The 27,511-nt window shown below is 63.1% G+C and overlaps 3 protein-coding genes across 7 annotated transcripts in view; 2 read left to right on the forward strand and 1 right to left on the reverse strand.

Moving 5' to 3' along the window:
- The window catches only part of CLPB (ClpB family mitochondrial disaggregase), a 61,475-nt gene extending 51,704 nt beyond the window's left edge, over positions 1 to 9,771 (reverse strand). Inside the window, exons 1-3 of one of the 3 annotated variants that reach the window (XM_068683900.1) lie at positions 9,289 to 9,771; positions 7,916 to 7,967; positions 291 to 377 (exon numbers count right to left, since the gene is read on the reverse strand). In XM_068683900.1, the coding sequence (XP_068540001.1) occupies positions 291 to 377; positions 7,916 to 7,967; positions 9,289 to 9,700 (551 nt within the window). In that variant the 5' untranslated portion in view covers positions 9,701 to 9,771. The remainder of the gene's footprint in view (positions 1 to 290; positions 378 to 7,915; positions 7,968 to 9,288) is intronic. The other 2 variants (XM_068683815.1, XM_068683995.1) reach the window with 2 other exon arrangements.
- A 5,795-nt stretch (positions 9,772 to 15,566) lies between these two features.
- Positions 15,567 to 22,840, forward strand: STARD10 (StAR related lipid transfer domain containing 10). The gene is given in 8 exon segments (XM_068685054.1): positions 15,567 to 15,865; positions 20,406 to 20,472; positions 20,475 to 20,552; positions 20,772 to 20,879; positions 21,169 to 21,231; positions 21,234 to 21,284; positions 21,733 to 21,785; positions 21,895 to 22,840. Coding segments are annotated over 8 exon segments (810 nt in total). The 5' UTR covers positions 15,567 to 15,703; the 3' UTR covers positions 22,123 to 22,840.
- Positions 22,841 to 23,216: 376 nt separating this feature from the next.
- Positions 23,217 to 27,511, forward strand: part of ARAP1 (ArfGAP with RhoGAP domain, ankyrin repeat and PH domain 1) — a 38,469-nt gene continuing 34,174 nt past the window's right edge. Inside the window, exons 1-2 of one of the 3 annotated variants that reach the window (XM_068684528.1) lie at positions 23,309 to 23,334; positions 24,549 to 24,673. The gene's annotated coding sequence lies outside the window, so the exon portion shown is untranslated. Of the gene's footprint in view, positions 23,335 to 24,548; positions 24,674 to 24,696; positions 24,826 to 27,511 lie in introns of those variants that run through there. The other 2 variants (XM_068684437.1, XM_068684691.1) reach the window with 2 other exon arrangements.

A 27,511-nucleotide genomic window follows, 5' to 3' on the forward strand; every position in this document is an offset into this window, starting at 1 on the left:
TTAAAGGACCTGCTGATAACACCCCGAGCCTCATCAGGTGCCAAAATCAGCCTGCTGCCGTGGAATGGCACTGTCAGCTCAGCACCTCTCAGGCTGCAGAGCTCCATCTGCCACGCCACGCACGGGGCGATGAGGAGCGAAAAGCCCCCTCGGGTCCCGCTGCTCAACACGCCCCAAAACGCCCAAAATTTACAGAACCCCTGCGGAGCTCAGCGTGGTTTTATCGAGCAGGGAGGCAGCTGTAGCAGCAGCTTACCCCCGGGTGATGGCGAGCGCTGGGACAAACTCACCTGGAATTTCTGTTGATAGCTGCCACCATCAGAGCAGTCCAGCCCAGCCGGTGCCTGGCGTTGACGTCCGTGCCTTCCAGCAACAACCTGGGCAGGAGAGAGACAGGAGAGAGACAGGGTGAGGAAGGAGGTGCAGAGACACAACGAGCAGGCTGCAGCTAATGGCACAACACCGAGTGTCTCAAGCTCAAGACACGGAGTGTCCTAAGCGAAGCTGCTTAACCTACAACCTGATGGCAGGTCTGAACCTTCAGCCAGCCTTGCAGCCACGAGGATTTCAGAAGCAGCTCAGGAGATCTCCAAAACACGTGCCAGCGGGGGAAATTTTACACTTCTCATGCACAACAAGAGAACAAACGGAACAAACTCAAAAACTAAGAGGGATCAAATCACAGCCTGACAAACCTGGCTGACGCTGGGGGCACCCCTGGGTGCTGCCACTCACCCCCTGCCCCAGCAGGGCCCCACGGAGCCGCTCGCCCCAGGTCCCAGCAGCTGCTGGAGCCCCCTCAGAGGAGCCCCCAGCCCCTCTCTGGGCACCCACCCAGCACAGCAGTGCTGCCTGGGGCCCAGAGGGCACCTCCCGGGCACCAGGCTGGGCCCGGGGCCTCTGCTCCTGGCCCTGGGCACCCCTGAGCAGAGCCCGGCTCCAGGCTCTCTGGCCTCGCTGCCCTTTCTCCATCTTCTGACCCTGCAATCCCTCATTTTTAGCCCCCGCAGCTAAAGGCAAGGGACAGAGCCCTGCAGAGGCTAACGCAGCTCATCCTACAAGTGCAAAGCCCAGGTGGCACGAAAGGAGTGTCTGAAAGTGTCATTGCCTCTGCTGCCACAAGGCAGGAGGGAAGTTCAGAGCTCAGGCACAACTTGTGGAGTGCCCAAGTTAAATGAGGTGAGACAAGATTCGAACCCTACACATTTGGGTGCAGCACCACAATCCCATTCCCACCCCACAGGACGGCGTGCTGCAGGAGTTAATGTCCAGGGGGGGTTCAGAAAGCTGGGAGGGCTACAGCTCGTCCTCCTTCCCTTCCCCAAACGGAGGCTGTGCCATCGTCCTGGTGTGCGTCACTGCACAGCACATCCCTCGGACAGCAGGGACGAGCAACCACCAAACCCAGGGGTTGTGAGAAGTGAAAATGAGCCAAGTTGCAGCCGTGCAAGCGCCAGACTGGTGCTAAGTACTTACACTGCCTCCAGAACCGCAGATAAGACGACTGCACAACTGTGGCTGTGGCTGCTCGCGTGTGCTGAACGCCAGATCACTTCTTGGAGGGCTCAGACAGGGTACGTGCCTGAATCTGGGTACCCTCTGCAAATTAACTGCCCTCAGCCTGCTGTGTGAGCCTTCCTCCACCTGCCCAAAATCCCTCGCAGTGGTTTTACTAAAAACTTATCCCAGGAACAAACCCGTTCCCCAACCCTACAGCTACCCCAGGCAGCAGAACCAGTGCCTAAGCTCTGGCTCGTGGTTAAGCACAGCTGAATACTGGGCTCCCTGCTGGTGTGAGGCACCAGAGAACTCTTACCCAAATCAGATTCCTAAAATGAAGTCCTCATTGCTCCCCTCCAGCCGCACCTTTGTACCCTACCAGAATGAGACTGGGAGCACGAGAGCGTGGGAGGCAACAGGTAGAGGACGTCAGGAGGCTGTGCACACCAGCGGGTACCGGGGGTGATATGCAGCAGCCCTTTTTGTCAGGAGAGCTACCAAGTGCTCATCAGGTTCTAGAGCCGAGATCCCACAGGGATCCTACAAGTCTGGAGCCTGTAAGAGGCCCTGAGCCCAGGGAGGAGAGGTGTCTCCAGGGAAATCTGCAGGGCAGCACTGCGACAGCTCAAAAAATGAACCAGCAACCGGCAGCCTTTGGTTGTGGTTCCTGAGTACAGCTCCGAAGGCCACGATCCCTGTAAATGATCCACAGCACCAACAGAAGGCTTACACTGCCTTCACCAGGGTTACAGCGTAAGGACAAAGAGCTGTGTGCCAGGTAAACAACAGCCCCTTGTTCCGCACAGGTTGACACCCGATACCCTGCGGCAGCAAAGGCACCAGGTCGCACCCAGAGCCCTCACGGGATCCACGCTGCGCACGCGTGCACGTCCCCAGCCCCAGGCAGCTTCAGACAAAACCTCGTGAGCAGCTTTCTGACCCCGTAACGCAGCCAGGACGTGCCCAGGACGAGGCAGGACGTGCAGCCACGCACCCACGGGGTTGGATAAACGAGGTGGACGCGGACCCGCAGCCACCACAGGTCCCAGCAGTTTGATAATTTCCCTTCTTGCCATCGTGCTGTTCCCTGAGCGGTACGAAGGCCTCCAGGTAAAACCCAGCAAGCAAAAGGAAGTAAAATATTAATGCCACGGAGAGAACCTGGCGGGAGCCCAGGAGATGAGGAGGAAGGCAGGAAGGAAAGCCCCAGAGGCACAGCAGGTACAGCCCAGCAGGCTCGCAGCTCAGCCAACACCTCGCAGCCACCTCTGGGTGTCTTTGGGGCTGCAAATATCAGTGCACAGCCTGACAGCGCCCCTTGCACTCACCGTGGTGTTGGCATGATGGAGGAGCAGAGCCCCAAGCAGAACGTCCCCCACCCGCTGGGTTGCTGATGCAAAAGCTCGGTTTTACCCCCAAAACAGAAGGCAGGTTGATGGTTGTTCCCTCCTGACGGTGAACTGCAGCTGAACAGGTCACTGTGTGTCTCTGAGGGGACAGAGGGCAGGACAGCAACCTCAAAGTGCTCTGGAGATGCTAAAAACTACTTGTTAGCTCCCTGGGAGGCTTCCTTTCTCTGCAGGTTCTCTGGAAGCGCGTCCTGAACGATGAATTATCTGCACTCCCAGATGACAAAAGCATTAAATCAGCTCTTGGTGCAGCAGCCAAAGCTGTTACAACGCGGTGCACCCACCAGGAAGGACGCTGGGGGCTCTGCTGCAGGATTTGATGAGGGGCTGGGAGCTCAGACATGAGGGTGAAGCGGGTACTTTTCCATTCAGGAATCCAGAGAATCGCCAGCATCTGGAACGCCACACGACCGAGCGGAGCGCAGAGCATTACCAGCATCGGCTCATCTGGCAGAACACGCATTGACATTTCATTTAGGAGCCCCATTTTTGTTGTTTTTTTTTTTTTTTTTTAAGTCACTGCAAGATGCTCAGCAACTTAACAGATTTTCTAGACAACTGAACTTTATGTTCAGGGTCTTCAAGCCTATCATTAATTTTTTCCCCGCCTGATTTAATGATATGACAATCGATAAAGCGACGACCACTGCTCAGCTCCTAGACAGCCAAATGTATTTACCAGCAGGAGTATTTTTTTTAATTAAATAAACTCCTCCGATCAATGTTTAGGATGTTTATCCACATTTTAACCAAATAAGATCCAGGACACTCACTCTTACCTACTAAGCAGTTTCCCGTGCGTGCGTGGCCCTGTTAGCACTGTTTGTGGTGTTCCTACAAGCAGCAGGTACCCCACAGACCCCAAGCCACACGGCTGGGATGAAAACAGGGCTCTGGTGCAGGGCAAGGGGCTTTTTGTGTTGGTTGTTCGTTGGAGTGTGTGAATTTTAAGGATTAGAGAAAAACCTCACAATTTTAGGGCAGAAAGCTCGGCTGCTTCTCCAGTGTTCTGCGCAAGCAGATTTTCCTGATGGATTTCTAACATTTGGAGATCCAGGTTGGAGTCTGGCAGCATCTCCTCTGCCTGTGGAGCCCCACAGCTCCAAGAGGCGATGCGCAGGCTGTAAGATTTCCCTGAAAATAAGAGGAGGGAGCAGAGGATCCAGCAGAACATCACCAGGTGCTCTGGAATTTGCCGGAGGAGCCTCGGGAGAGAGCGCCCCGCGCTGCTTTGTGCGCCCGGGCTATTTTGCCTCGAGACAGCAGCTCGCAAAGCTCCAGCACTTTGATCCCTCCGCCCGGCACAGAAAGAACCCGAGCCCGAGCCGGCCGCCGCGCGGCGCCGTGCCCTCTCCCCCCGCTGCCCCCAGACAGATGTGCCTCCTATTCACCCCGCTGCCGGGGTTCTGGGTGACTAACTCGCTGACACCGCGCTCCCAGCCGAGCCCAGAGGGCATGTTTGAGTTTGTGCTCAGCGCCGGGAGCGGGCCCAGCTCGCCCTCCCGACAGGTGGAGGAAGAGGAAGCTGGAAACTTGAACTTTTCCACAACAATAGCTTCTGTTGCCCTCGGCCGCTCCGTTTTTCCCCCAGCCCGTCCCCAATATGTCAGCGTTTAACCGCAGGGGTGGCTGACACCCTACGAAGCGCTCGCCCTCCTGGGATCTGCCCTCGGCTTTACACGGGGAAAAAATCCATCCCAAACCAGCAGCATTCCCAGCATGAAAGCATAATCCTCCTGCTAGGGCTGGAGGAAGGAGCTGCCCGTTGAAGGGCACCAGGCAGGCTGCTCAAAAGCCTTTGATCTTGCTGCTGTTCCTCCTTGAGATGGGTCGTGGCTGCTTCCCAAGCTCTGCACGAGCAGCTCAGGGCTGGTAACGGGCTGCAGTGCTTCACAGAGACACGTGAACTCAGGAAACATTATGAAAAAATGCCAAAAATTAGAGGGAAGCTCTTACACATCTGGATTTCAGAAGGGAAAATGAACCCTCGGAGGAGAGCGGGGCTGCCCAGGGACACGAAGGGTGGGTGAGAGCACTGCAGAACGCACGTGATGGGGAAAGCAGAAGAAAACAGAGCCACAGCACAAGCTCATTTCTGTCCTGCAGTTTGAAGCTTGCAGCCTGCACGCCCCCTGGGTGCTCCCTGGCTCTGTCTGTGCGGCTGTGCCAGCTGAAGCAGCGTCTGCTCCCAGCCAGGGTCTGGGCACGCTGCGTTTGAGCAGTTCTGGAGACAGGCAGGAGAGCTGCTGGCTCCTGCGGCCGGCTGCTGGGCTGCTGGCTGCAAAGCCTGCTCTTATGACTCAGCACACAAACACAGGTCCGGGGAGATTTTAGGCTCAGAACGCTACAAAAAGCAGGAGAAAATAATGCTGCACAGGAAGCGTTAAGGCAAAATGCCCTGCAAACCCTGAGAGGCTGAGCGGCAGCACCAGCTCGTTGCCCAGCTTTCCTCCTTAACCCCTGCTGCCCTCCTCTTCCTCCTCCTCCTCCTCCTCCCTGCCAACATTTCGGTCTCCCAGCCTCCCAGGGTGAAGCGCACACGAGCCTGCCACGATATCTCACGGCCGACGTGGAGAAATCCGAGCTGCCCTATCTGCTCCGAGCCCCCGAGGCCAAATCCAGCTTCATAACCAGGCAAAAACTTCTCTGAAATGAAGCGCTGCACGACCCGGTGCACGCGTTGTGAGATTAAAGGGAACTTTTAAAGGGAAAAAAAAGTCTGTTTACCCTAAAAAACTCATGTGCTCATTAACTCGGACATATTCTAACAACAACAGGCCCAGTGAGCGTAAGCAAAGGGAACACCACAGCCCAGTTGGGGATTTCAAGAGCAGTTTCTAAATGCCTTCAATGTGCCCAAACACAGATGGGGAACAAGCAGCTGAACTCCCAGCCCGCCCCCTGCACTGCAGGGAGCTGGAAGATGAGAGCAGTGTTCGTGGGCAGAACCCATTTATCCCCAACCAGGCTCATCTCCACGGACCCACCGTGGTCCTGCCAGCTTATCTCAGCTCCTCCTTGCAGCCTGGCTACAAAAAGGTGCAAGAGGCATGAAGGCTGCAGCACTGCACGGCTCCTTCCATCACGTGTGCCCATGAAGAAAGGCGAGCAGCCTTCTAGAAGAGCAGCCTCGCCCTCCACACCAGCACGAGGGGTTGAAGGGAAGAGCTGGCCACACGCTCCAAAGGGAACGGTTGCAAAAGTTAACGCATTCCTTGACCTCGATGCAAGGATCAGAGTGTTTTCTCCCATTTAGAGAGGGCAAAGAGGAGAAAACCTGCTGGGAGCTGAGAGCAGAGGGAAACAGAGCGTGTGGATCTCGAGCTGGATCCAGCCTTGGGCCATGGGATCCTTCCCACAGCAACACCGACGTGTCAGCGTGAGCTCTGTCTGAAAGGAACGTTCATCCTTGAACGAGGAAAAAGCTGCTTGGAATACGGAGGAATTCCCTTCAACACAGCCTCAGGACACAGCCACACGTTCCTTGGTCCCCACACCACCCACGCATTGCTGTTTGTTTTAGGAACATCTCCTGGCTATGCTTGCTGCCATCAGATCCCCTGTGGTGGTCCCCAAACTCCCTGGTTATCATTCGGATCATCCTCTGGGTTAGGGCAATGAAGAGTCACTTCCTTTCAACAGAAATCAGAACATTTTTGGGGATAAGGAACAGAGTTATCCTAAAAGCTCTGCAGTTCCCTGCTGCATAGCACAGCCTTTGCTCCAAGGGGCCAGCTCCGAGCAGCCAGCAGGGCAAGGACCTTGCAAAAAGCCCAACGAGGCAGCCAACAAAGCCAAGCTCCTCGTGGCAGAGGAGGAGAGCAAGCACCCGAGCAAGGCCACGAGCCCCTCGGCCCTGCCACACCGCCACCCCGGGAGAGGTTTGGGTTTAAACGAGCCTCACGCTGCGTTAGAAAACTCCTTCAGGGCTGTTTCTGTGGGGCAGCGCAGGGAGCAGGGCGCTCACGGGGCTGGGCTGCCCTCTCCTGGGTGCAGCCCTCGCTGCTCAGCTCGGATCGGGGGCTCTGCTCCGTGCAGGGGGGCAGAGCAGGAGCCCCTCACGCTGCTGTTGGTGCCTCTGCGAGCTCCAGGAGCCTGCCAGCAGCACACGGAGGCTCTGGGCTGCTGGGGTGTGTGATAAAGCTGAGGCTGAAGCTGTTTGGAGCAGGGGGAACACTGTAACCTCATGCCTGTGGGCAAATACAGGGTGCTGCGGGGCAGGGATCAGAAGGAAAGGGCACAAAAACCAAAGCTGTGAGCACGCAGCACAGCTGGGCCGTGTTGAGCCGCAGCCCTGGTGCTGCTGCGCCCCAGCAGGCTCACAAATCACCCCGGCAGCGCTGAGCAGCAGCTTCCTGCAATTAGCAGCAGCAGAACACATGTGCCAATTAGCTGAGCACCAATATCCTGCTCGGCCCTTGATCCAGACCAGACCCCGGCCCCGGAGGAGCCAGGCTGCTTCCGCTCAGCCCCAGGGGTGCACGGAGCATCCTCGGGCTGCGGGCCAGGAGGGCTCTCCTCTTCCTCCTCCTCCTCCTCCTCCTCACCGCAGGAGGACACCCAGCACGGAGCTCCTGGGTCCTGCACTGGGTGGGAGAGCCCTGAGAGAAACAGGGGCCGCCAGGAACACAGCAGTGGCTGCTTCCACCCCGTGCAGGCTGCCAAAACGTCTCCCTGTCCTGGTTCAGCACCAACAAGAGCGCTGGAGGGCTGTTGTTAGGAGCCTGTGAGAGCTGTAAGTTTGGGGACAGACCCACCGAAACGTGGCTCTGCTGCTCCTGGCCTAGAGGGGAACGTCCACACCACACTGCACCGCACTGCAGGGACCCGTGAGCCACCCTGCAGCTCACCTGTAACCGCTCACAGCCCCTCCTGGCTCTGCTCCTGCCCTCACGCAGCCTCGTGCGGGGTCACAGCAGCACCCAGGAGGAGCCCAGCCCTTCCCCAGAGCTTCCCCACCTGTCCTGCGCAGCAGCGTTCGTCGCACACCTCCAGCAGCTGCTCACCTGTTGACTTCAGACACGTTGTTGAACCTCGCGGCCTCCAACAGAGCATCTTCTGCAAACAGACACAGAGAAAGGAGTCAGGAGCCGGGCACGGCTGCAGAACGACCCAGAAAGGGTGCAGGGCACGGCCCCAACCAGCACAGGTAGCAAGGATCCCTTTCTGAGGGCAGGTTAGGAGCAAGCTGCCTGCTTGCTGCCTTCCTGGGCCCACAGAGCAGCCCCAGCACAGCCAGATCCTTCTGTGGGTGAGGAAGGACACCTCCCGGCTGCACGGGGAAGGGCAGCCTCTACCCAACACATCCAAGCCCCCCAAAAAGTTCTGCCAGCCGCTGCCTGACCTCCGAGGGGCTCCTCCCAGTTCCTCCCAGCTCCAGGTGCTCTCTGCCCTCTCCACCCAGCGTTTTGGGCCTCTCCAACCCACCCATGCCCAGTTTTCTGCCTCTAACCCTTCTCCTCAGGCAGCCACAGGAGACGTGGCTCTGCCCCGTGGCCCCTCTCAGGGTGCTAACGAGCAGCCACAATTAGGCAGGAGCCTAATTAGGATTCCAGCCGGCCCTAGCAGCCACCTTCCAGCACCCCACAGGCCTCAGCTCTTCCTCTGCTGCTCCAGGACGAGGCAGCACCAGCAGCACTTGGCGTGCTTCTGGCTGCCAGGAGCGCGAGGCACAAACTGCTAATTAGACGAGATTTCCCGTAATGACAGCACAACCTCCAAGCAAACAGCCCAGCGCAGCAGGCTGAGCGTTACTCATGGGGAAACCGACCTCTGACGTGCCCAAAACCACGGGGCGAGGAGCCCTGTCTGCAGCCACGGCATCGTCCTGCCCCAGCTCAGCTGCTGAGCAGTGGCTCGTGACGAAAACTCCTCATTTTGCAGAGCTCGAAGAGCTCCTCACCCTAGGACTGAGGTTTGCCAAGCTGTGTGTGCCTGGCAGAACATTAACAGGGGCTAGGCTCCAGCAGCACCTCATCCAGAGGCACTAACGAGGCCACCCAGAGCCCTCCCAGCCCCAAAACGCTGCATCAGCACCAGGCAGGGGACTCAAACCCAGTGCTGTGGCACAAACCCACGCTTACACATTGACCTAAAAGCACTCAGCTCGCCCCAAAACCCCCCTGGGACCACCCTGCCCACACCCCGGCGTGAGGTGACAGCTCCCTGCTGTGCTCTGACACACAGGGCACGACCCCAGGGAGCAGCCAAGGAGCTGTGCCCACCCTGAGGCTCATTCCCAACACCTGAGGGACCCCCACAGCCCAGCACCCCCCAGGGACCGGCACCCAGCACCCCCCTCACCCCTCAGAGCTCCCCAATTCCCCCCTGAGACCCCCCCCAACCCCCCCCATAGCCCTGTGGGGACACCAATAATCACCCTTAGTGGCTCGGTCCCTCACGTAGCAGGCAGCCAGCGCGGCGACGAGCAGGCCCGCAGGCGGCACAGCCCCACAGGAGCCCCTCCGCCGCCCACCGGGGGCTCCGAGGCTGGAATGGGGGGGACACCCCTCAACCACCGGGCCCACCGCAGCGACCAAAGCCGAGGGGGCTCCCCCCGGGCCCTGCCGCCCCCCGCAGGCCGCCCCCCGCCAGGGCAAGGCCGCGCTCCCCCTCACAGCGGGCTCGCGGCGGCCCCTGCCGGCCGAGCCCGGGACCAACGGCGCTGCCGCCGGCCCGGGCGTCGCTGTCGGAGCTCCGGAGGCTCCCCGAGGGGTCGGAGGCCACGGCTGAGCACGGAGGAGCCTCGCCAGCCCCGGCGGCGGCGGGCGGGCCGCCCTGGAGCCCAGCATCGCGCCCTCCTGCCCCGCCGCCGCCGCCTCAGCCGGCACGCAAAATGGCGGCCGCCCGCTGAGGCGGGGAAAGGCGCGGGAGCGGTGTCGGAGCGGGGCGACGCGCGAGGGGTGATGGGAAGTGTAGTCCGCGCCCCGCGCTGCGCAGTGCGGGGGGGGCGGCCGCTGGACTACAACTCCCAGGGAGCACCGCGGAGCCGGCGGGTGGCAGGGGCATGATGGGAAGCGGAGCCCGGGCACCGCGGGGCCGCGGGTTCGAGACCGGCCCCGGCGGGGGGGGGGGGGGGAACATGTGGGGACACGTGTGTACATGTATGGGACATGTATGGGACGTGTGGGGACATATATGTACATGTGGGGACATGTATGTGCATGTAGAGACACGTGGGGACAGGTATGGGACATGTATGGTACACGTATGTACATGTGGAGACATGTATGTACATATATGGGGCACATGTGTACATATGGGGACATGTATGGGCATATATGAGACACGTATGTACACGTGGGGACGTGCATGTGCATGTGTGGGACACGTGTGTACATGTACGGGACATGTATGGGACATGTATGTACATATGGGGACATGTATGTGCATATATGGGACGCGTGTGTACATGTGGGGACTTGTATGTGCATGTGGGGACACGTGTATACATGTATGGGACATGTATGGAACATGTGTGTACATGTGGGGACATATATGTACATGTGGGGACATGTATGTGCATGTAGGAACACGTGGGGACATGTATGTGCATATACAGGACACATGTACATGTATGGACATGTATGTACATGTGGGGACATGTATGGGAAATGTATGGGACATGTGGGGACATATATGTACATGTGGGGACATGTATGTGCATGTAGGGACACGTGGGAACATGTATGGGACATGTATGGTACACGTATGTACATGTGGAGATGTGTACGTGTCCCGTATATGTACATATATGGGACATGTGTACTTGTATGTACATGTATGTGCATGTGGGGACATGTGTGTACATGTATGGGACATGTGAGGACATGTGGGGACATGTATGTGCATATATGGGGCACGTGTGTACATGAATGGGACATGTATGTACATGTGGGGACACGTGTGTACCTGTAGGGACACAAACATACATGGACACACGTATGTGCATGGACACATATGTACATATAGGGAAACATGTACATGGACACAGACATATGTACATACATGGGACACGTATGTACATGTATAGGACACATGTACATGTAGGGACACAAACGTATATACATACATGGACATATATGTACATGCATGGGCACATATGTACATATAGGGATACACATAGGGACACAAATGTACATGTATGGACACAAACATACATGGACACGTACATATAGGGACACATATGGACATGTATGGGCACAAACCTACATGCATGGTTGCATACATATAGGGACACATATGTACATATGTACATACATGGATACAAACATTCATGCATATATGGACAGAAACATGTACATATAGGGACACAAATGTACACGTATGAACACAGACATACACATATGGACATGAACATACACATATGGAAACATGCATGCATATATGGACATATACATACATACATGGACATATACATACATATATGGACGTATACATACATATATGGACACAAACACGTATGGACACACACATATATGGCCATATACATACATATATGGACACAAACACACATGTACACAAACATACATACACATATGGACACAAACATGTGTATATATGGACACATACCTACATACATGGACACATACACACATGTATGGACACAAACACACATGTACACATCCACACACACACGAACACATATAGGGACACATCCATACACACACAGACACACGTATGTACATACATGCACTCACAGACATATCTGCACACATAGGGGTGTGCGCACACACGTACACATGCACACAGCTGCACACACAGCCACACTCGTGGGCACACGCATGCACTCGTGTCCACGCGTGTACACACGTGCAGGAACTCTGCACCCCACGTGTGCACACGTGTGACTGCGTGTGTGCACGTACACACCTGCGAGCATGAGCACATGCGTGTGCAAGCGTGTGCGTGCCCGTGAGTGCGCACATCAGGGGTAATTAAAAAAAAAAAAAAAAAAGTGCAAAAACTGGGGATTTTAGGGCAGAGATGGAGGAAAAAAAGGGGGTTTTGGGGTTTATCCGGCTGGGAGAAGGGGACCCCCGGGGCTGCTTTTTTTTTCCAGCTGTGTGTTTGGTGCTAAAACGGCACAAAGCAGCGTTTTCGCTCCCCCAGGCCCATCAATATTTCGGGAGCCGAGGCTCTGCCCTGCTTCCAGCCGCGGGAGGAGCTGAGCCCGGCCGTTGAGGTTGGGGCTCAGCGAGAGGAAAAGGGAGAAAATAATTAAAAAATTGGGGTTGTTTACAAGATCTGGGGTTTATTGCGGGTGCTGTTCTGCTCGCCTTCGCCAGAGGCTCCTGGGGCACAGGAAGGGTTGTGCCGAGCTGTGCCAAGCTGTGCCAAACTGTGCCATGCTGTGTCATGCTGTGCCGAGCTGTGCCGAGCTGTGCCGAGCTGTGCCAAGCTGTGCCAAACTGTGCCAAGGCAAGCTGTGCCAAGCCGTGCCATGCTGTGCCAAACTGTGCCAGGCTGTGCCATGCTGTGCCATGCTGTGCCAAACTGTGCCAAGCTGTGCCAAGCTCTGTCAAGCCATGCCAAACTGTGCCATGCTGTGCCGAGCCGTAATGAGCCGTGTGCCAACTGTGCCAAGCTGTGCCATGCTGTGTCATGCTGTGCCAAACTGTGCCATGCTGTGAAAAGCTGTGCCAAGCCGTGCCAAGCTGTGCCAAGCTGTGCCAAACTGTGCTGAGCTGTGCCATGCTGTGTCAAGCCGTGCCAAGCCATGCCGAGCCGTGCCAAGCCATGCCAAACTGTACCAAGCTGTGCCAAGCTGTGTCATGCTGTGCTGAGCTGTGCCAAGCCATGCCAAACTGTGCCAGGGCGAGCTGTGCCATGCTGTGCCAAACTGTGCCATGCTGTGCTGAGCCATGCCAAGCCGTGCCAAGCCAGGGCGAGCTGTGCCATGCTGTGCTGAGCTGTGCCAAGCTGTGCCGAGCTGTGCCATGCTGTGTCATGCTGTGCCAAGCTGTGCCAAGCCATGACAAGCTGTGCCAAACTGTGCCGAGCTGTGCCAAGCTGTGCCATGCTGTGCCAAGCTGTGCCAAACTGTGCCAAGCTGTGCCAAGCTCTGTCAAGCCATGACAAACTGTGCCATGCTGTGCCGAGCTGTAACGAGCCGTGCCAAACTGTGCCAAGCTGTGCCATGCTGTGTCATGCTGTGCTGAGCCGTGCTGAGCCATGCCAAGCCGTGCCAAGCCATGCCAAGCCGTTCCAAACTGTACCAAGCTGTGCCATGCTGTGTCAAGCCATGCCAAGCTGTGCCAAACGGTGCCAAACTGTGCCAAGCTGTGCCAAACTGTGCCAAACTGTGCCAAGCTGTGCCAAACGGTGCCAAACTGTGCCAAACCGTGCCAAACTGTGCCAAACTGTGCCATGCTGTGCCATGCTGTGTCAAGCCATGCCAAGCTGTGCCAAATGGTGCCAAGCTGTGCCAAACTGTGCCAAGCTGTGCCAAATCGTGCCGAGCCGTGCCAAGCCCCATCCCCAGCTCCATGACACATGGCATGGGGTCAGTTTTGGCAGGGCCCTGCCTCCCGTTGCTCTCCTTTTGGCCACCTTTTCCCTGCCCGGCTCCACCAGTGCCACTTTCAGCTCCGCTTCCTCTCCCAGCTGCGCGTCCACGCGTGTGAGCCCCCAATCCCAGCAATTAACACCAAAATTTGTTAATTTTGGTGTTAAATGCTGAGATTTGTTCATTAAAAAGGGCTCGGCTCCAGCAGGAAAAGGCGATGGGATGTGCGTGAATTTTGGGGGGGGGACCCATAAATGTCCCCAGAGCGGGGCTCAGGGGCACCCGGCACCCCCACAGCTCCCCGCTGAGCCACTCATGGGGACAACCAGGATTTGGGATTCCTGCACCCAGCCCCAAATTTCAGCCGTTTTGGGCACTGAACAGAGGGAGCTGACGGTGATGGGGTGTGCAGAGGGGGTCCCCAGCCCAGCCTGCCCCCCCTAAACCCCCCCACCCCAACACATCTCCGGCGCCGTGCCCCAGCCGGGTGCGCACGGGCAGGATTGCTGGGCCCACAGATGCCATCTGCCCAATTTTTGGGAGAGGTGAGAGGTGAGGCCCTGGGGGGGGGGGGGGGCAGGGCCGGGAGAGGCGCTCCCCACGCTGCAGGCTGCTGGCACGGCCCCAGCCGCCCGGGGCCAGGGTGGAAAAAATTCAAAATAAAAAATAATAATAATAAAAAAAAAAAACAGGTTTGGGAAGCAGGGCAGACACAGCCTGTCTGGAAGGGCTGCTCCCTGCCCCACATCCCTGCCCCACATCCCTGCCCCACATCCCTGCCCCACATCCCTGCCCCATATCCATCCCTGCCCCACATCCCTGCCTTTTTCCGTGCCCTCTGCGTCGGCGCGAGCGAAGCGGGGCTGCAGCGGGATGGGGAGCCCCAGCCTCACCCCCGAGCCCCACAACCAGCGGGGGAACCCCACGGGGCTCTGTATGATCCCAAAAAGCTCCTCGGGTTATTTTCCCTGCCCCAAAAATATCAGCACTGAGCCCTGGCATCACCCAGGGCCTCGTGTGGGGCACAAACCCCCGTGCCCACGCCACCGTGCGCCACGGGACGTCCCCACGGATGCTCCGCTGGGTTTTTTGTCCCCATTTCCCCACGCACGGGATTTTTCCTCCAGGTCCAGCACCCCAGGAAGGGGCTGCACCCGTTGCCCCCCCCCGCCCCCCCCCCGGGAAGCCCCAGCCTTTCCAAAAATCCTCCTGGTGGCAGCCTGCCCTCCTGGCGAGGTGCTGCGGCGCCGCAACGCTGCCGCAGGGCTGGGGGCACCGAGCCCCCCCCCCGTGCCACGCTCGGTGCCAGGCTGCGTGTGTCTGCCCCCCCCCAACCAGCCCCCCATGTCCCCGTGCTCCCGGTGCCCCCCCGGTGCCCCCTTCCCAGTGCTCCCAGTGCCACCACCGGTGCCCCCCACCCCATCCCCCAATTCCACCATCCCCACTGTCCCCCCCGGTGCCCCCCCAGGTGTCCCCCCCGTGCTCCTGGTACCCCCCCAGTGCCCCCAGTACCCTCTCCCCGGTGCTCCCGGTGCCACCCCCATCCCGGTGCCCCCCCCCCCTCGCCCCCCCGTGCCCCCGGTGCCCCCCCAGGTGTCCCCTCGGTGCTCCTGGTGCCCCCCCCGGTGCCCCCGGTACCCCCTCCCCCAGCACTCCCAGTGCCCCCCCTCCCAATACCTGCCCCCCCCAGTGCTCCCAGTGCCACCACCAGTTCCCCCCACCCCATCCCCCAATTCCACCATCCCCAGTGACCCCCCAAGTGCCCCCAGTACCCCCCCAGGTGCCCCCCCGGTGCTCCCGGTACCCCCCCCCGGTGCTCCCAGTGCCACCACCAGTGCCCCCCATCCCATCCCCCAATTCCACCATCCCCAGTACCCCCCCCAGTGCTACCGGTACCTCCCCGGTACCCCCCCTGGTGCCCCCCCGATACTCCCCCGGTATTCCCGGTGCCCCCCCCCTCCAGGTACCCCCCCAGGTACCCCCCTGGTACTCCCGGTACCCCCCCGATACCCCCCCCACGGTACCCCCAGTGACCCCCCCATCCCTCCCCCTTCCCCCCCCGGTACTCCCGGTGCCCCCCCCCCATCCCGGTGCCCCCCCCCCCCACCTCGCCCCCCCGTGCCCCCGGTGCCGCCCCTCCGTGCGCCCCGCCCCGGCCCATGGCGCACCGCGCACCGGGCGGCGCCGCGCCCCGGGGATGCCGCCGCCGCCGTAGGGGCCGCCGCGAGCCCCCGGCACCGGCACCGGCGACCCCCGACGACCCCCCCCCTAAAGCCGGTGAGGGGCCATGTCGGGTCGCGATAGCGTGCAGATCCCCGACGATCGCGATTTCCGCGCGTTCCGGGAGGAGTGCGAGTGCGAGCGGGGATGGAGCCTGAGCTACAGCAAGGCGGGGGTGGCCGTCTGGGTGCAGCTGCTGGAGCCCGAGCGCTCCCTGCACAAGATCAAGGTGAGCCCCTGCTGGGGGGGCACCCCCGGGTAGCTGGCACCCCCCCCCGGGCACCCCCGGGCACCCCCGGGTACCCCTTGGCACCGGGTACCCCGCGCACCGTTGGGGATCCCCATGGCACCGCGCACCCCATGGCACCGCGCACCCCATGGCACCGCGCACCCCCGTGGCGCAGGGACCCCCGGGGTGATTGGGGACCCCAAGGGTGTTTGGGGACCCCAAGGGCGCGCGGTGGCAGTGGGGACAAGGGAGGGGTCAGTGGGGAGTGGAGACCCCCCCGGGTGACCCAGCGCTGCGGGGCAGTGGAGGGGACTTGGGGTACGTGGGGACTCCGGGGGTAAGGGAGGTCCCCGTGGCACCGGCGGGGGGGGGCCCTGGTGGAGTGGGGACTTGGGGGGGTGAGCGGGGACCTGGTGACAAGTAGGGACCCTGGGGTGATGCAGCACCTTGGGGACCCTAGGGCAAGTGGGGATTTGGGGTGAACCCAGCACCCTGGGGGGAGCCCAGCACCCAAATGGGGGACACTGGGGAAAGTGGGGACCCTGGGGGGAGCCCTCACGCAGGGGTTTGGGGGCCCTGGGGGAAAGCAAGGACACAGGGGTGACCAGCACCTTAGGGTGCACGGGGAGGGGACCCTGGGGTGGTGCAGTGCCCGTGGGGGGAGCAGGGACCCCAAATGGGGAGCAGGGACCCCAAAGGGGGAGTGGGGATCCCAGGACGAGTGGGACAAGTGGCACCCTGGGGTGCGCAGGGACAGGTGGGGTTCCCTGGGGACAAGGGGGCCTGTGGGGACTCGCTCAGGGACAATCGGGGACAGCAGGGCTGTGGGGCTGTGCCCCCCACCCCAAAAACTCCCCCAAGTCTCACCGTGCGGGGTGGGGGGGGGGCTGTGGGAAGGGGACCGCTGTGTCCCCAACCTGCTGTGTCCCCATCCGGGCTGGCCAGGAGCTGCGGGGGGTGCAGGTGGGTGTGGGGCGAGAGCAGCTTTTTGGGGGGGGGTGGGGGGGGCACAGTGTGGGCACAGCAGGTGCCAGGCGCTGGGAAATCCAAGGGAAAACTTCCCCTGGTGTTTTTTTTGGGGGGGGGATGGCGCTGGCTGCTGGTGGGGACCCCGCTGGGGACAGCGTGGGAGCGGAGGTGGCGGTGGCGTCGCGGCCTGCTGGCAGCTGGCGGCACAAACAGGCAGCGCCGGGGGGGGGCCCTAGCGCCGGGGGGGGGGCCCTGGCCCCGGGGGGGGGCTGTGTCTGTGCTGTTTGCTCCCCGGGGGCTGCGGTGCCCTGGGGACACGCGGGAGTTTGGAGGGGTCCCCGTTGTGGGGTCCCCGTTGGCACCAGGCTGAGCGCAATGTCCCAGTCCCCCGTCCCCCCCCCCCCCACGCTGCCTGGTCTACAAATGTCACCGTGTGTCCCCCCCCCCCAGACCCTGCTGCGTGCTTTTAGGGTGTCGCTGCCTCCCCAGATGTCCTTGGGTTTGGTGTGGGATGGGAAAAGGGGGAGCTTGGTGTGCGCCGAGGGATTTTGGGGGAGGGATTTTGGGGAAGGATGGAGCCGTGGTGCTGGGGGGGGCTGGGTGTTCGGGTGCTGCCCCCCCCCACTGCGTGCCCTGCCCCACGGGTGACAATCCCCAGGTGCCACGTGTGCCCGTGGCGATGAGCTCAGCCCGGGGAGCCCCACGGGGACACGCACCAGGATGTCCTGGCCGGGGCTGACGCCACGCTCCCATGGGTGCTCGGCACCCGGAACCTCGCCCGCGCTGCCACGGGGAGCTCTGGAGCAGCACCCGGGGGGGCTGGGGGGGAGCAGGGCCAAGCCCCCCTGTTTGTTTACCCTGGGGGGGGGTCACCCTCCCTCACACCACCTCTGCCCCACACCTGCGCCTCTCCCACGTTCCCTCCCCAAAACTTCGGGTCCTCTCCGCAGTGCCCCCTGCGCCCCCCTGCCCCGGTGTCCTGCCCCCAGCACCCTGCTGGGAAAACCCCCACAGAAACCATGCCCGGTGGCACCAGGGGTGCCAATTTGGGGGTGCTGCCGGGCACCCACCCCCCCGGGACCCCCCCGGGACCCCGGTGCCATCCCCTCCGTGCCCGGTGGCCGCTGACGTGGCACCGGGAGCGCACACGCCTCAGCTTCCCAAAACCTTCCCGGGGCTGGTTTTGTTTGCTCCCTCTCCTGCTCTGTAATTAAATGAAACCCGAACGTCTCGCCTGGCTTTGAAGAGGTGCCCCCCCCGTCCCCCCCCCTCCCCGTCCTCCTCTCCCTCAGAGGTGCCGGGCTCGCCCAACCTGCTCACCGGAGGCTGGAGGCGCAGCGAGCCGGTGCCGCACGGTGCCGAGCCTTGGGGCCGGCTGGAAATTTGCAATTTGTCCAGGGGGGGGGTCACAGGGACCCCAAAACGGTGTGGGACACGCTGGATGTCCCCATGGGGCCGGGCTGCTGCTCGTTATTTATTTATCCCCACGGATCCGGCTCGGGTCACCTTGAGACGGGGAGATCTCCGTTGTCATCGGTGACCCCGTGGGTGCAGCGCAACGGTGGGGCTGGGGGGGTCCGGGCAGGAGCAGCCCCCACCTGTGAGGCTTTGGGTGGGCTGTGTGAGTGTCTGGGATAGGGGAGGGTGGTTGGGAATGGTCCTGGGGGGGTTTTGGGGTTTTTCCATCCCCTGCTGGCCTCGGCCCCATTTTTGGGTTTCTGCAGGATGGGGGCTGCAGGTGCCACCAGCGGGGTTTAGGGGACCTCTGGTGCCCCCCCCCAGCCGGGACCCCCCCCTTCAGCCCCCATCCCAACGCCAGGCACCTCAGGGAAGGCCCCGGCCCCATCACCTCCACGCGCTCCCATGGGGTGGCCGTGCACAGCAGCGAGGTTCCCCCCTCCTCCCCTCCACCCCCATCCACACCTTTTAGTGCCGGGGGGACCCCAAATTGGCCCCAGCACCCTGGGGGCAGCCCCTGGTGGAGGGGGGGGACCCCCCTGGGGACCTGCTGGCTCCATTCCTACCCCACAGGCTGGGGCACGTTTGGGTGCCCCAAAGCTGGATGGTGCCTGGTTCATCCCCCAGACCCAGCAGCATTTTCTCGTGGCACCCCAAAATTTAGGGTCCCCCCCCCAGGAAGGCCACAAACTGGGTGCTTTGTGGCCACCCTGCCGGCAGCCAGCACCCATCCCGGGCAGGATCTGCCAAAAAAAAGAGCCCCTTTTTGGGGCTGCACCCCCAAAATTTTGGGGTCTGGGAGCGCAGCGGGGCAGCACCCGGCACAGGCATTGCCCCCGCCTCCCTCCTGGCCCTGCTTCCTCCTCCTCCTCCTCCTCCTCCTCCTCCTGCTGGCCACGCACACCCAGAGTCAATATTGACCCAGGGCTGGGGCGCACGGCGCTGGGTGGCACCGTGCCCTTCCCAGGGGGGGGGCCCCGGTGTTGCCCCGCGCCCCGGCGAGCCGCCCACCATCCCGGTGGCCCCGGTGAGCCCTCCTTCCTCCTCCTCTTCCTCCTCTTCCTCCTCTTCCTCGCATGGTTGGTGCCGTTGAGGGCACCCCCAGCCCTGCCGTGGCTCTCAGCGCCCCACGGAGGAGCTGCGCCCCGGGACGTTTTGGGAAGCACCCCAGGAACCTCGCCTCAGCCTCACCCATCTCCTGCCCCAGCACCCATGGGTGCCCCCCACTGCACCCCGCACCCTCCCCCTGCTTGGGGGCACCGCTGTGACCACCCCCGGGGGGGTCCCGTGGTGGCCCCGCTGTGCCGATGGCAGCTTTGCCTTTCTCCTCCTCCTCCTCCTCCTCCTCTTGCCGAGGATTTGGCTGCCATGGTTACTGGAGCTGCTCCCAACCCCGCGGTGGGCACGGGGCCGGCGAGGCTGCGGCTGCCCCCCCGTGCCCCCCCCGTGCCCCCAGGATGGAGGCGAGGAGGGAAGAAACCCCCCAAGGTGGGAAGGGACCCCCGGTACCCTCAGCACCGCGGGCATCCCGGTGCAGAGCTCTCTGCACCACGGTGGCTCTGGGGGGGGGGGGCGAACTGGGACAAACTGGGGCAAACTGGGCCGAGCTGTGCGTGGAGAGCTCTGTTGTCCTCCCGCCCCGCTGGTGGGCTTTTCCCGCCCCGCTGGTGGGCTTTTCCCTTTTGTGTTTTTTTTTTTTTTTTTTTTTTTTGCATTTTTCTGCCTGGCAGCAGAGGGATTTTGGGAGCACCCAAACGCAGCTCGTGGCGCGTCACGCAGAGCCAGGCGGGGGGGAGGGTGGGGAGGGGGGAGCGCTGCGTGCCGCCTCCTCTGGCCGGGTTTTGCTGCTTTATGGGCCGTCAGCTGCTGGCGCTGCTGCTAGCGGGGGCCGGGGGGGCTTCCCCTCAGCCCCCTGCCCTCGGGGAGCGAGCAGCAGTTGGAGATGCGGGCACCGGAGCTTGGCGCTGGGGATGCGCAGGGAGCTCTGAGGGGCTGGGGGCTCCCCAACCCCACAGCGGGGGGGCTTTTGCCGCCCCTTTGCACCCTCCTGAGGGTGCTGGGTGCTTGTGGCCCCCCCCTCCCGGGGTGGTTTCTCAGCCGCCCGCCCCTGCAGTGCAGGATGGAGTGCAAGGACGTGGCGGCGGAGACGCTGTACGACGTGCTGCACGACATCGAGTACCGCAGAAGTGGGACACCAACGTCATCGAGACCTTCGACATCGGCCGCCTGACCGTCAACGCCGACGTGGGCTACTACGCCTGTGAGGAGGGGGCCACGGGGCCAGCGGGGGGGGCAGCGGGGTGCCAGCAGCACCCTGGGGCTCGGTGGGGACCGGGTGCGCTCGCGGTGCCGGGGGTATCACGGTGAGGAGCTCGGTTTGGGAAGGATTTGGCACCCGCAGAGGTGGGAGGGGGCTGGGATAAATGCCCGTGGGGGGGTGGGGGTCTCACCTCTGCCCCCCCGCCGCTGCTGTCCCCAGGGAAGTGCCCCAAGCCCCTGAAGAACCGGGACGTCGTCACGCTGCGCTCCTGGCTGCCCATGGGCACCGACTACATCATCATGAACTACTCCGTCAAGCACCCCGTGAGCGCCTGCTGGGGGTGGGGGGCAGCTGGGGGGGGGTGTGCTATGGGGCTGGGTGGGTTTTGGGGTCGTTCAGAGCCTGGGAAGAGGCTTGGGGTGGGGTTGAGAGGGACCCGGGAGGGGGAGGTGGTGGGGCGCATCGCCTGGCACCCCGCGGTGCCGCGGCTCCCCTGGTGTCCCCATGGGGGTGGGGTTTTGGGGTGGGATCCCGTGGGTGCCAGCGTGTTTTGGGGAGCCGCTGTGGGTGCCCTGCCTCGTCACCCCCCCCAATCCTCCTCGTGCCCCCCCTGCAGAATACCCACCCCGTAAGGACATGGTGCGAGCGGTGTCCATCCAGACGGGCTACCTGGTGGAGGGAAGGGGGCCAAGAGCTGCACCATCACCTACCTGGCACAGGTGGACCCCAAAGGTGAGGGGGGGGACACCCCAATAATCCCACCCCGAGGGGCTCAGCCTGGACGGGTGGGTGCGGGCAGGGTGTTGGAGAAAGTGGGCAGCGGGGGCTGGAGTCGTGCTGGTCATACTGGTCCCAGTCGGGGCACTGGGGTGACACCACTCGGGATGTTTTGGGACCGTTCCCCTAAAACATCCCTGGCTGTGCCCAAGGAGCTGAAATCTTAAATTTGGCAGCACCAGGAGGGGAAACGACCAGGGGGGAACCTGGGGGGCACCCTTCTTGGCTCCCTTGGGTGCAACTGGAGCGAACTGGGCGCACCCACCCCATTCTCCCTGCACCCTCCCCGCTCACCCTCTCCCCTCACCCCTTTACCTGGGGGTCCCGGAGCGCCCCCCGATCCCCGAGGGGTGCAGGGGGTGCCGGCCTCATCTTGGGGGTCCCTCTCGTCTCCGTTCCACAGGCTCCCTGCCGAAATGGGTGGTGAACAAATCCTCGCAGTTCCTTGCCCCCAAGGTGAGTCGGGTGCGCACGAGGTATCGGGGTGTGGGGTGGGGGTCCTATCGCTCCGGGGGGTCCCTAACTTGTCCCCCTCGCCCTCTCCAACCCCCTGCGCCCACGGCAGGCGATGAAGAGGATGTACAAAGCCTGCCTCAAGTACCCGGACTGGAAGCAGCGGCACAACCCCTGCCTCAAGCCCTGGCTGTTCCCGGAGCAGAGCACGCTGCCCGCCCTGGCGCTCTCCGAGCTCTCCATCCAGCACGCCGCCTCGCTGGAGAACATCGACGAGAGCTCCCTCTCCGAGACCAAAGACGACCGCGGCGAGGCCAGCGACGAGGACAGCGTTAATTGAGGACCCCCCCCCTGTCACCCCGACCCCCCCACGTCACCCCGACCCCCCCCCTTGCACTCCTGGGGGTCGTTTTTTGTGTGTCCCCCCCACCCTCTCCAAACCGCAGCTCTCGCACCCGCCTGCGCGCACGCACCCGCGCTTCTGCCTCGGGGTCCGCAGCCGTGCCGGGCACCCCCAGCTCCTCGGGGGGGGGTCAGGAATAGGGGGGGGGGGTTAGGAGGGGTTGGGGGTCGTTTTGTGCCCCCCCCTTTCTCCCCAGGCTGGGGGTGGAAGCCAGAAGCCAGGCCCCCCCCCGGATGCTGCTGGCCCCGTCGGTGGTGAACCCAAAGTGCCCTTCAGCCCTCAGTGGGGGGGGGGGGGGACAGGAGGAGGGGACCCCCCCCCATGCCACCACCTCGCATCCCCTCTATTCTGCTTGGGGGGGGTTTGGGGGAGGCTGCCTGTGCTTTAGGGGGGGCTCCTGGCGTGTCCAGAGGGGGCTGGGGGGCTCCTGGCGTGTCCAAGCATAAAGAGGGGAGCTTGGGGGGGCCCCCAGCACCCCCAGACGGGGGGTCCCTGGGGGTTTCTGCCCCCCCCCCCCAAAAGCTCTTTTCTCGGGGAGGGGGGGCCCTGGGCTCTCGGTGTGTGACCCCTTGCGGGTGCCCCCGCGGCGGGGGGGGGGGCAGGTTTTGTACCTTGTACCGGCGCGGGTTCTTTAGGAATAAAACAAACAACTCGGCCGCGGGGGGTCGCCTCTCCATCCTGCCCCCCCCCCCCCCATTTCCCATGGGACCCTCCCCATCCCTGTGTGCCCCCCCCCCCCAACACGTGGTGGGCTCGGGCAGGGACCACCCGGGCCCCCCCAGGGGGGCTTCGCTGCCCCCCCCCAACAGCCCCAGGACCTCCCCCCCCCCCGGGGGCTGGGGTCGGGGCTTTTTTTTTTTTTTTTTGGGGGGGGGGCGTTTGGGGGGCTCGGGGACTCCGAGCACCATAAAACGGGGAGAGGAGGGGGGGGGATAAAAGGGTGGGGGGCGCCTCGGGGTCGCTCGGGGGGGGCTGATAAGGGTTGAGCAGCTCCGGGGGGGGGGGTTCACGGTGGGGGGGGGGGCTGTGCGCGGGGGGAGGCGTGGGAAGGGCTCGGCCGCCTCCTCCCCCTCCTCCTCCTCCTCCTCCTCCTCCTCTTCCTCCTCCCCCCCCCCGAGCCCCCGGGAGCGCCCGCAGCGGCACGGCCAGGTCAGTGCGCCCCCCCCCGGACCCCCCAGGACCTCCCCAAAATTCCTCCCCCCCCCCAGCCCCAGGAGAGCTGGGGGGGACCCCAGGGAGGGGGGGTCCGCAGGGCACCGTGCGCTCCCCCCCCCACGTCCCGGTCACTTCCTGGCCAAGTTTGGGCGGGGGGGGGCGGCCCCCGGGGCCAGCTCCGGCCCCCCCCCGGGCTGCGGCGTTTTGGGGGATTTTGTTTTTTTTTTTTTGGGGGGGGTTGGGGGGGCGCTGAGCCCGTCCCGGTGCTGGTTTTGGGGTAGGGGGGTGGGGGGGACGCGCGTAAAGACGGCCCCGTCCCCTCCTGCTCCCGGCTGCGAAATTGCCCCAAAACAGCAAAAAAAAAAAAAAAAAAAGAAAAGAAAGCAAAAAGTGAAATCTGCCGCAAAAAGATTTGGGGTGGCTCGGCCGAAGGGGGGGGCTTGGGGGGGGGGGGGATGCTGCGGGTTTGGGAACCCCCAGACCCCTGCATGGGGGCTTGGGGGGCGCCACGGGGGTCCCAGGTGCGGCCCCACCGCTGCCCCCCCCCCGGCCTCCCCCACGCTCATTAAAAATGGGACCTAATTAAAAGGGGGGTGGGGGTGTTTTTGGGGTCTTTTGCCTCTTGGTGCTCCAGGGATTGGTGTTTGGGGGGGGGGTGAGCGGGGATGGGTGCTTGGGGGGGCGCATCCGGCACGCAGGGGGGTCGGGATGGGGAGGGCAGGGGGGGCACAGGGGATGGAGGTGCTTTTTGGGGAGGGGGGCGGCACCCCCTGGCTTGGACCCCCCGAGGGGGGCACCCACCCTGGCATGGGGCCGTGGGGGGGGGGTGGTGGCGAGCGTGTCCCCGTCCCCGTCCCCATGTCCCCGTGTCCCCGCGGGATGAAAGGGGCATTGTGTGCCCACGCTGGCGAGCGGCCACGGGGAGGGACCACGGCTGCTGCTTGGGGGGGCGAGGGGCTGCGGGACCCCCCCCTCAATCCCCCCCACCCCCCAGGGCAGGATCCAGCCTCCCCAGGAGCGAGGAGGGTCCCGGTGCCAAATTGGGGACCCCGGTGCTGGTGTCCCCGCGCCACCCCGCTTCATTTTTTTCCCCCTTGGAAGAGAACTGGGTGGGCAGGGAAAAAAAATAAAAACACCAAACCCGAGCACAAAAACCCTGCCCATTTTTTTTATTTTTTAATTTTTTTTTAATTTTTTTTTTGGGAAAGTCCCTGCGGTTTTCCCCTCGGCTCCCGTTTCCAGGAGGCAGCCAGGGAGCGAGCCTGGGCCTGGCGGAGCTGCTGCTGCTGCGCCTCGGCGGCACCCGCGGCGAAACCCCCGACTGCACACCGAGGTATTGGGGTGCCCCCCACCCGCAAGGCTCCCTGCGCCCCTATTTGGGGTGCTGGGTGCTGCCCCACCCCGTGCGCCCCGAATTTTGACCCTGCTCGTCCTGCGCTGCTCCTGCTCCTTCTGCTCCTCGTGCCGTGCCAAGCTGGGGGTCGGGTGAGCTCCTGGGGGGGAGGGGGGGGCATTTTTTGGATGGGGCAGGTTTGGGGCAGGTTTGGGGTGGTTGCGTCCGTGCTCCAAAAGTGCTCGGCGCGGTGACCGCGGGGCCGTGCGCCCGGCTGGAGGCATCCCAGTATGTCCCAGTTCATCCCAGCACATCCCAGGGCCCAATCGGGCAGGGATTTGTGGGGGGCCAGTGGGGGGATGCTCGGGGGGGGGTGTGGCTGGGGGATGTCCCCCCCTCGGTGCCACCTCGGGGGGGGGTTTGGTGACGCCGCAGGGATGCGGTGCCACCTCGGGACCCTTTGTGCCAGGCTGCCCGGAGCTGGTACGGGAGCAGGGGGCACCAGGGAGGGGGCGTTTAGGGCAGGGGAGGGTTTTGGGATCCCCCCTGCCCCGTGGATGTCTCTGCCAACCCCCCAAAGAAGGGGGGTCGCCCTGCGTCCCCTCCTGTGAGCATGATGGGGGGGGGGGCGGTGATGCTGCCCCCCTGGGGGTGCTCGGGGGGTGGCCCTCGGACACCCAAAGCTGCAGGAGAGGCGGCTCCGTGCGCAGGGGGGGTTGGGGTGTCTCGGGGACAGGGGTGGCTTGGGGACAGGGGTGCCTTGGGACAGGGTTTTTTTTGGCACAGGGGTGCGGTGCTGCTGCGCCCCCCGGGGCTGGCCCTCTTGAGTTTGGCACAGGGGCCCCGGGCTGCGCAGAGGAGGAGGGAGGAAGAAGAGGAGGAAGAGGAGGAGAAAGAGGAGGAGGAGGAAGGCAGCCAGGGGTCCCGCTGCAGCTTTCACTTCCCACTCGCGGGGAGCCGAAGCCGGGTCCCAGCGGGGTTTCGTGCAGCAGCGGCGGTGCCGAGTGCGTGGGGTGGAGGTGCTGGGCCCCCCCCCCCAAAACAGGAGCACCCCACGGGGCCAGGTCGGGGCCCTTTGGGACCATCAGGAGGACAGGGAGCAGGCAGTGGGGCATCCCGAGGGGTGCATCCCATACCCCAAACCCAGCCCCATCTGTGGGGTCCCGGTGGCGGGGGCTCGTCCTGATGGGGCCGGGCATCCTTGGGTGCCGTGGATGCGGGTGGCACCCGGTGCCACGCCGTGTCCCATCCCCAAGAAGGGATTTGGGGTGGGTGCAGCCCCCTCGTGGCATCGCTGGGACCCGGTGGGATGGGGCCCGGTTTCCTGACCTATTTTTGTAGGAGGCAGAAGTGTGCCAGGCACCGCTGGGGGACGGGGCTGGAAGGGGCCCTGGGAGCCAGCTGGGGCCGTGCTGTCCCCATCCCCGTCCCCATCCCTGTCCCCATCCCTGGAGAGGGGTGGCCGGGAGCCGGGGGTCAGCCTCATCCGCCTTGCAGCGAGGTCCAAAGAGCTGCCCCCCATGACCCATTTGGCACCTGAGAAATGAAGCAGAGGGGGGGTTTCTGCCCTCGTTTCAGCCCAAAAAATTTCCCTCAGGGACAGCTTTGGTGGCGGATGCAAGAGGGAGACCCCAAATGCTGCCCCTCCTGCCTTATATACCCGCTCCCTGCAGGGGTAAATGCCTCCTGGGGCCGAGGGACACATCCCGTGGATGGGACTGGCTCCGGATCCGTCCCGTTTGGTGCGAGGCAGGAGGAAGGAGAGCTTTGGGGCCGCGGGGGAGGCGGGGGCCGCGCGTTTCCCCGTTCGTGCTGCAGCCCAGGGCACGCTTCGCCTTCCCAGGTTTTACTTCCAGCTGTGGGATGACGGCCCCACAGCACCGGCACTGCGAGGGGGGGAACTGGGCAGGGAGCCCCTCAGGGTGCCCCCGCACCCTCCTCATCACCTTCCTCACACCTCCTGGGTGCTGCTGGTGGGGGGCCTGGAGCCCCCGAGCTGTCGGTGCCATGGGGTGGGGAGCGGGGCGCACCGCAACAGGACCACGGCTTGGTTCCCCTGCTGAGCTGCCACCCTCATTTCTGTGCACCCCCCTGGCTGTCTGTGCACACCCCGATTGTCTTTGCACCCCCCTGGTTGTCTTTGCACCCCCCCGGTTGTCTGTGCACACCCGCCGTGCCATGCACACCCTGATTATCCGGGCACACCCGCGGTGCCATGCGCACCCCGATCGTCCGTGCGCACCCCGATTGCGCACCCCATTGAGGGTGTCCCAGTTCTGGGTGTCCGTGCACACCCTCACCACTGTGCACACCCTGATTGTCTGTGCACACCCGCAGTGCCGTGCACACCCCAATTGTCTTTGCACCCCCCTGGTTGCCTGTGCACACCTGCCGTGCCACGCACACCCCGATTATCCACGCGCACCCACACCGCCGTGCGCACCCCTGTCATACACGCACCCCCCGATTCTCCTTGCACACCTGCACCCCTGGGCGCACCCCGAGTGTCTGTGCACACCCCTGGTTGTCCACACACCCCCCTGGTTGCCTGTGCACACCCGTTGTGCCGTGCACACCCTGATTATCCGGGCACACCCGCGGTGCCATGCGCACCCCGATCGTCCGTGCGCACCCCGATTGCGCACCCCATTGAGGGTGTCCCAGTTCTGGGTGTCCGTGCACACCCTCACCACCGTGCACACCCTGATTATCTGTGCACACCCTGATTATCTGTGCACACCCCTGGTTGCCTGTGCACACCCGCCGTGCCACGCACACCCCGATTATCCACGCACACCCACAGCGCCGCGCGCACCCCCATCATCCACGCACCCCCCG

This window comes from Anas acuta, chromosome 1, assembly GCF_963932015.1.
Source record: "Anas acuta chromosome 1, bAnaAcu1.1, whole genome shotgun sequence".
Classification (NCBI taxonomy): Eukaryota; Metazoa; Chordata; class Aves; order Anseriformes; family Anatidae; genus Anas; species Anas acuta.